The sequence below is a fragment of the Crocuta crocuta genome, unplaced genomic scaffold, assembly GCF_008692635.1.
Source record: "Crocuta crocuta isolate KB4526 unplaced genomic scaffold, BGI_CrCroc_1.0 scaffold224, whole genome shotgun sequence".
NCBI classification, from domain to species: domain Eukaryota; kingdom Metazoa; phylum Chordata; class Mammalia; order Carnivora; family Hyaenidae; genus Crocuta; species Crocuta crocuta.
This window is the reverse complement of record NW_027529545.1, coordinates 478134-486882: the sequence shown is the minus strand read 5'-3', so window position 1 is coordinate 486882 and position 8749 is coordinate 478134. Positions and strand designations below refer to the sequence as shown.

The 8749-nt window shown below is 45.5% G+C and overlaps 1 protein-coding gene across 1 annotated transcript in view; it reads left to right on the top strand.

Annotated features, from left to right (window-relative positions):
- The window catches only part of MID1 (midline 1), a 113731-nt gene extending 105604 nt beyond the window's left edge, over positions 1 to 8127 (top strand). The window contains exons 10-11 of the mRNA XM_077761399.1: positions 1653 to 1860; positions 7627 to 8127. Of these exons, the coding sequence (XP_077617525.1) occupies positions 1653 to 1860; positions 7627 to 7975 (557 nt within the window). The 3' untranslated portion in view covers positions 7976 to 8127. The remainder of the gene's footprint in view (positions 1 to 1652; positions 1861 to 7626) is intronic.
- The last annotated feature ends 622 nt before the right edge of the window (positions 8128 to 8749 follow it).

The window sequence follows — 8749 nt, the reverse complement described above, 5'->3', positions numbered from 1 at the left end:
CTTCATCCCTAATAGTTGCTGGTGTGATCGCTCCTGAGGACGTTTTTATTTCACAAGACAAGCTGAAATTTAAACTACATGGGTAATCCAGCAGGCCTTACAGCCTCTGAGAATGTCCATGCCCTGATCAACACTTGAAGATTTTCTCAGCTCCCCCTTTAACCTTTTCTGTGATGGGGACAGAAATCAAACATGGGGCAGCAGACCACAGCCCACCAGCCAGATTTGGCTGTCTGTTTTTATAAAAAAAGTTTTATTGGCACACAGCCACGCCCATCCTCATACCTCTTGTCTCTGGATGCTTCCGTAACACGACAGCATTGTTAAGCATCCACCGAAGAGACCGACCACATGACCAGCAGAGCTGAAAATACCTGTCCGGCCTCTCACCAGAAAGATGTGCCGGCCCCTGATCCAAAAGGATTTCAGAGGTGCCAGTGTCATCCAAGTGGCGGCTGGAAATCCTCTGCGCNTTCAGTGTCAGGTTCTCAGCAACATCATGTGTTGCCACAGCAACTTCCCAAACTTTTCCAGTGGCTTCGGGGTCGGGACATCATGGTATTTGCCTCCTCTCGTAACTCATTTCCCGCCTTTAGAAGCTTGTGCCTGATGTGGTGTCAAACGGCAGGCGGTTCTGCAAACCAGGGTTAAATCCTCAAAGGAGTGACAGCAGCCATGACAAGACATTCAGGTGGGACTCTGTCAAGGTTTTCTAGTGGTTCGATCTTCAAAACACAAATGTGATTAATGAAATAGAGAGGTAGAGAGAGCCTTATTGTATATATTTTTTTATTTCATATTTGTTGAGTTATGTGTTCACACACACACACACACACACACACACACGTATAACTCAGGAGTAGAAAACACAGGTGTTAGGATCACGTTTTTTTTTTTCCTGACCTTGTTGTGGGCTGAAAAATACACATTTCTTTTTTGTTTTTAAAGTTTATTTATTTACTTTTGACAGAGAAAGAGAGAGCACAAGCAGGCGAGAGACAGAGAGGAGACACAAAATCCAAAGCAGGCTCCTGGCTCTGAGCTGTCTGCACGGAGCCTGACGCGGGGCTCGAACTCACGAACCCTGAGACCATGACCTGAGCCGAAGTCGGATGCTTAACCGACTGAGCCACCCAGGCGTCCCCCAAGTACACATCTCTATAACCATTCTGAGCTCATGGGAATAATTTTTAATTTTCAGCAATTTCGGAATAACATAAAGCCTATAGAATATTCCATCTGCCAAAATCAGCCATCTTGATTTCTTTGGTTTCTGGTCTGAAGTCTACTGAGCATGAGCCACATTTTAAGCTGGACTGAATATGGGAATGGTTGAAAATGAAGTCTTCATTTTCTCCTTCCTTTTGGGACGCTGTTTGGCCGGTATGTTCCTGTGCTGCTTGGGTCCAGCTGGGACCCATGATGATAGCTGTGGTTGAGCCCTGGCCATGCTACTGTTGAGTCCTTAGGTGTAACAACTCTGGATCCCTGTCTCGGGACTGACGGGAAAGGAGGTCATGAAGGCAGGGACACGTTCGTATCCACTGTTTTACGGTGTTTTTTAAATCTGATTCGGAAGAGACCTCCTTGGTCGTGTCAAAATTAACAGTCCTTTTCTTCTTCCTCTTTTTGTTTTGTAAACTCGTTCCCAGGCCAACCATTTAAACTGGACCCCAAATCTGCACATCGGAAGCTGAAGGTGTCCCACGACAACTTGACAGTAGAACGTGATGAGTCGTCATCCAAAAAGAGCCACACGCCTGAACGCTTCACCAGCCAAGGGAGCTATGGTGTCGCTGGAAATGTGTTCATTGATAGCGGTCGGCATTACTGGGAGGTGGTCATAAGCGGAAGCACATGGTAGGCAATTATATCTATCGTCGTCCCATTATACAAAAGGCACGTCTTACGCTGTACTGTATTGGAGCACTCATCCATACCAGAGCCCATCTTGAAGGATAATACGCAGAAAGCTTTTTTAGTCAGTTGTTGCTATGGTAATGCTGCATAACAAGCACCCCGAAGCTCAGTGGCTTCAACAGTAGTCACTTATTACCGCTCACTAACCACGCACATCCGTGGGTTAGCTTTCAAGGCTAATCCCATCCGGGCTTTGCTTCAAGCTGCAGGTTGGATCTAGGTCCGTTCTTTGTGTCTCTTCATCCTCTTTGGACGCGAGGGACACCCAGGCCATGTCTTTCTCAAGGAGCCTCTGCTTACATTACCGTCTGCTAACTTCTGATCGGCCAAAGCCAGTCACATAGCCAAACCCAAAGCCAGTGGTCTAGGGAAGTGTATTCCTCCCTTGGAGGTGAGAGGAGGGAGTGAATATCTGCAAAGGAGTCATCTGATCTACCATTCAGCCAGTAAGGAACCCAACTGGGTTTAAGTCCATCCATTTTTTTTAAATTTACTCCACAAATTGCAGCTAAGATGTTAGAGTCCTGGTCCCTAGGAGAGCTAGTATGCTGATACTGCTCTTTCATGCCTTAAAATGTGAGTCAGCTAATTATAGCCCTTGGGCCCCAGGCCTGTTTTTGTAAATAAAGTGTTACGGGAACACGCCCGTTTTTTCCACGTTGTCTATGGCTGCCTTTGTGACCCACAGCAGAGTCAAGCAGTTAAGATCAAACCCTATGGTCCACAAAGCCGAAAATATGAACTCACCAGCCCCTTACCGAAATCATCAGCTGATTCCTACTCTAAAACACTACTCTTTGACTTCTAAAGAAAACTAGTTTCTGTTTCCCTGTACGTTTTGTGATTCTGGACTGGGCCGATTACCGCAAATAGCCAAGAGCCGAGAGGAGCCGAGAGGGTGAAACAGTGATCATGGGCTGGAAATTGCTTCCAAAGGTCCATTAGATCCAGCACAGTGCCCTCAGTCCAGTGAGCTTTCTAAACCTAAGGTGTCTGTCGGGCAGGGCGTGGTGTCCGCGCTCGGATTAGTTAACCTTGCCCAGTTAATCTCACAAAACTGACCCTGTCTATTCCACAGCCACAGACTGCCCCCCTCACTCGGGCTGGCCATCTCACAAACACCTGTTGGCTACTGCTGACAAAGGGAGCTATTTTATTTTTATTTCACCAGCCTTCATCCAGCGTCACTATGTGCCAGGCGCTGGTCTAAGCATTCTACAGACGTTAACTCATTCGTTTGTCCTAACAGCCCCACAAAGGCAGGGGCTGGTATTCCCACTTTACAGATGAGATGGCTAAGGCACGTGCCCTTTGGCACAAGGTCATAAAACTCAGAGATGGCAGGGTTCGGAAATCTGCAGGGTACAAGCTCTTACCCAAGGGCTCACGAGCATTTCTGTAAAGGGCTAGAGAACCGATGTTGCTGGGTTTGGAGGCCAGATGATTTTTATCCCAACAGCTCGACTCTCCTGTTGTAACAGGAAAGCAGCCACGGACCATATGTCCACGAATGGGTGTGGCGGTGCACAAATAAAAACTTTATTTATAAAAATAAGCAGAGGGCCAGATTCGGCCCATGGGTTATAGGTTGCTGATCTCTTTCTGCTCTTAACCACTGTGCTGTGTTTCTGAAACATTATAATTACGCCAGGGCTTACAGTGGCGTGTTTGACGAGTAAGAGCTTCAGCCGTGCATAAAAAGAAACACTTCAAATCGGCATAACTTGAAAGGATGAGTATTATGACGGTGCTGGTCTTGAGATAAAGATGCTAAGACACATTGAGTCTGAAGTGCCTTGCAGTGTTGTTACAAGTCCACAGAAGTCTAAAAAGTGAAATCATAAGCTTGCGTATCTCCTTTCTCCCAAAAACGGTACCTGTACTGGCCAAGCAAGTACGGTTTTCTTCCGTCGTGATCCTCACAGTTCTCTTTGCCCAGAACATTTTCCTGTTCCAACATCCTGCCAGAGGATAGACGACAAATCCTTCCCCCCAACCCCCCTGTTCGGCTGTGGGCCAGACTGGCATTTATAGGTTTTAGCTGCACTGGGGCAAGATAAAAGCCCAAAGGAAAATACAATGAATTTTTGCAGGTGCAAAGGAGCAAACATTTCTAGTTAATTAACGTGCTGTATTAATCTGGGACAGAATCCAGTGTCTAAATAATTACAACTCCATTAATAATTATTTATGATAAATGATACCTGATCATTATGATCTCATTCCCATTGACGAATGGTGCGGGAAATTCCACCAGACCACTTGAGTTATATAAACACAGATCGGTATTACCTTGAAAACACCCTCCAGATGTCAAAACCAACTCTTGAGGGGGGGAAACGTCTAAAATTAATTGCCACACTTTGGATCTTTACAAACCAGATTGTGTCAATGTCAGAAAAATTCTTATGTAGAACGTAGTTCAACGTTTCCTGGAAGGTGTTAGAGAGGAAGGGGTGACCCATATGATCAAATGCTTGTGACGCCTTGACTTGCACCAGCTAATGACACATATATTTTCTCGTGAAATATAGCCCTGACTTTCAATTAACATGTATGTTATGATCCCTGCGATGGGGCATGTTAACATTGCTCTGAGAAACATAATTTTTATACTTTCTGAATTCTCCAAGTCTCACTGCGTAACTTAATGGAGCATTACCTTCTGCCTGCACNGGAAATAATTACATAGTTTTACAGATTAATGATAATATAATGATATTTTCCTTTGCTTAATGGACTATACACGTAGTTATTTTCTTACTCTCTAATGCTGTTAATGTGCGCTTGGTGTTTTATGAAATGGTGTTAACTAAACATGGGTTCACGCAAGGATTACTGGGCCAGAAGTCAAAGGGGAGGGAGCGAGACTCTGAATTCTGCTCCCAATTTTAACCTCCGTGTTTTCCCATTTGCTAAATGAAGTCCGTCATACCTGCCACAGCTACTTCACAGCGGGTTCAGTTAAGGTTCAGCTGGGAAATAAAACGTCAAAGTTCTTTAATAAAACATGAAACTGGTGTGCGGCAACATGAAGGGAATGATACAGGCTCCGCTATTTTGTGATGCAGACGCAGGCTCCGAGTTATCTGAAAAATGGAAACGGTGTCTGCCGGGGCGTAGAGAATGTCTTTAGGGGAAATACTCAAAAACAAAACAAAAACCTTTCCAGAGTGTCTCAGGGACGTAGGGTTCAGCAGAAAACCAAAAGTCAGTCAAGGAGGAAGGGAAGCAGGGGCTTACTGGGACCCTGGGAGGGCTGGGCGTGTGCGTCGGGGATGAGCTCTGTGTGCCAGAAAGCTACCAACAGCCCAGAGCCAGGTGTACCTGGGAGTTTGCCAGAAGCTCCCGCAAACCTCACCCCTGCTCTCTGCTGTCTGGAAAAGGGCGTTTTCCCCACCTCTTAGAACTTCTGCATCTTCTGCAAAGCCGTCACGGTGGCAGGACCTCCCAGCCTCCCACTGGTAAAGGGATTCTGGGAAATGCAGCCCCGGGATTCCCCCCCGAGATGCAGAGCAGGATTGGCAAGAAGGAAGAGAGGAGGCCAAGTTGATGGCAGACAGGCTGGTACCCTGGCCTTAATTGATCATCAATTCCATCCTTTTTTAATTCAGTGATAGTGTGTTATATTCATTTTTTTTAACACACCACTCTTACTGAAAGTGATCGTATTTTAAATCCAACATGTGATTTTCAAAAGAATGTCACTTTATCAAAGTCCAATGAAGTTTTTTCTGTCCGTACTAGGTAAGGTACCATATGTCAACATCCACTTAGACCGGCTTCTGCTATAACATATTAAAAGTTGGGCCATGAAGCGTTTGTTCTTTATTAAGAATGATGAGTTTTGTTTATCGTAATAACTGAAATATTGCAAATGTTGTGGATGCATACCTCAGCAGGTTAAAAAGAGATTAAGGAGCTTAGAACATTGTAGAAAGAATCCTCAACTTTTTTGGAGCAGTTGAGAGTACACTTATTTATTTATTTATTTATTTATTATGTTTTATTTCTGAGAGAGAGAGAGACAGCATGAACAGGGAAGGGTCAGAGAGAGAGGGAGATACAGAATCTGAAACAGGCTCCAGGCTCTGAGCTGGCTGTCAGCACAGAGCCCGATGCGGGGCTCGAACCCACAAACCATGAGATCATGACCTGAGCCGAAGTCGGACGCTTAACCAACTGAGCCACCCAGGCTCCCCCGTTTATTTATTTTTGAACTTTTATTTATTTTGAGAGAGAACGAGCACACGCAAGAAGGGGAAGGGGAGAGATGGGAGAGAATCCCAAGAAGGCCCCACACTGTCAGCATAGAGACCGACTCCGGGCTCAAACTCACAAGCCGTAAGATCATGACCCAAGCTGAAACCAAGAGTCAGGCGCTTAGCCAACTGAGCCATCCGGGCGCCCCAAGAGTACATTTAGAATAACCAGGATATCTAGCTCTCAAAGACATTCAGAACTTTTTTAAATGTAGTAGGAAATTAATCAGAAGGGCTTTTGGCCGTGATGAATCACATAATTTCTGGTGAGGGAAGGTATGAGAGAATGTTGTTTAAGTTTGGGGCCTTTTGAGTCGTCCTAGGTTCAAGTTCTGATTCTGATACTTAATTAGTAATGTGTTATTGAGCAAAAAGAATAGAACAGCAGTTACTAAAGATTCCTTGCCAGGCCTCGTGCCCAGAATTTTACATGTATTCCTTCCTTTACTCCTCAAAATAACCATCTGAGATGGAGGCTGTCATTGCCCTTGTGTTATAGATGAGGAAACTGGCACCAGGAGAGGACAAGGAACTTTCCCTGCAAATGAACATCATTCTCCGTGCTTGCCTTTTGCAAAGTGTGCTTGAAGTCATGGAAAATGACAGACATGATGCCAGTTGAAAAATTCGAAGTAGATCAGGGGCTCAGTCGGCTAAGCGTCCGGCTTCGGCTCATGGTTCGTGGGTTCGAGCCCCGCGTCGGACTCTCTGCTGACTGCTAGCTCAGAGCCTGAAGCCTATCTTCGGATTCTGTGTCTCCCTCTCTCTCTGACCATCCCCTGCTCATGCTGTCTCTACCTGTCTCTCAAAAAAATAAATAAGTAAATAAATAAAACATTAAAAAAATTAAAGCAAAAAAAGAAAAATTCAAAGTAGGTCAAAAGGGTTGTGCTGTCCAATATGGTAGTCCTGAGCCACATGCAACTATTTACATAATTTAACTTAATGAAAATTAACTACATATAAAGTTTGGTTCCTCAGTCTCAGCAGCCACAGTTCAAGTGCCCAGTAGCCACATGTGGCTCGTGGCTACCATATTGAACAGAGCAAGACATTTCACTCATTGCAGAAAGTTATGTTGGACAGCACTGGTCTAGAGAATTCACAGTGCAGGTCTTAAGGAGTGAAAAGAAAGAAGGAAAGAAGGGAAGGAAGGAAGGAGGGAGGAAGGAAAGAAAGAAGGAAAGAGGCAGCAAAACACAAAGTTCAAATCCTCATATAATGTCTGAACTACAAACAGGAATATGAATAAATACAACAGCCCATTTCCACCCACCGTGTGTCTGGGAGCGAAGGAGATGAGGAACACCTGTGTCAGGGCCCTTGCCAAGCTTTCACTGAAGAGCGAATCAGGTTCTCGTGACCCCGGATAACCATAGAAGGGATCTAGCACACCTGTGCCACACACCTCATCGTTCTCGTTGTCACTGTTTTGTTTGTGCAGGTATGCCATCGGCCTCGCTTACAAATCAGCCCCGAAGCACGAGTGGATCGGCAAGAACTCTGCTTCCTGGGCGCTGTGTCGCTGTCACAATAACTGGGTGGTGAGACACAACAGCAAGGAAACCCCCATCGAGCCAGCCCCCCATCTCCGGCGCGTCGGCATTCTGCTGGACTATGATAACGGTTCCATCGCCTTCTACGATGCTTTGAACTCCATCCACCTCTACACCTTCGACATCACATTCTCGCAGCCTGTGTGCCCTACCTTCACGCTGTGGAACAAGTGTTTGACCATTATAACTGGCCTTCCGATCCCAGACCATCTGGACTGCACAGAGCAGCTGCCGTGAGCTCTTGGCCACGTGGAGCTGATTTCTGGGGGATTAAAAAGGGCCGTGGCCACCGTTTCAGGGACAGAGAAAGCACAGGCTTCCAGAGGGTGATTAAGTCTCACCAAAAAGTGTCCAGAAATCAGCTAGGATAGTTCTCCAAATAGGCGATTCTCCCCNATCTACAGGAAAATTTAGATTATTTATAAAAGAAACATACCCAGAATTATAACTCTTAGAAATTATTTGAGTTTGCACATTAAGAAGCCCAGAAGCTTACGGGCTCTTCACAACAGCCTTCGTTTCGTCACACTCTGTGGGCTTGAGGAAAAACTCTTGTGGTTTTGTGTGCGTATCCACCTCCTCACATCCTCATAGCTCCTACCAATTCTGTTGTAGGTCCTGTTGCCTCAACAGCGCATACCAGAATACGGGAGGATCTTAAAAGCAAAAAATAGTTTTGAACCTAGTAGGGCAGTACATGGGCTTTCTTACTCTGGTTTATTTTGAAATGTTTTAACTGTGATGTGAAAAACTTACTGGTTCAACCGGAATGGAGAGCAAAAGAGAGAATTGAAAGAATTGACTCTGGAGCTTGGACTCCGCCATGGCCCAGTCTGTCATCACCCTCCAATGGCTGGTGGGGTAATGTCGGAAAGAAAGGTTGTGAAGCCTTCGGCCGTGTGTGACCTCACCTCTCCCAGGATTCAGGATTCTGGGAGCACATTGAGAATTGAGATTCCGACTGAAAATAGTCTCTGTGAATCCTACCGATTTTTCAAAACGTCAGAGGCT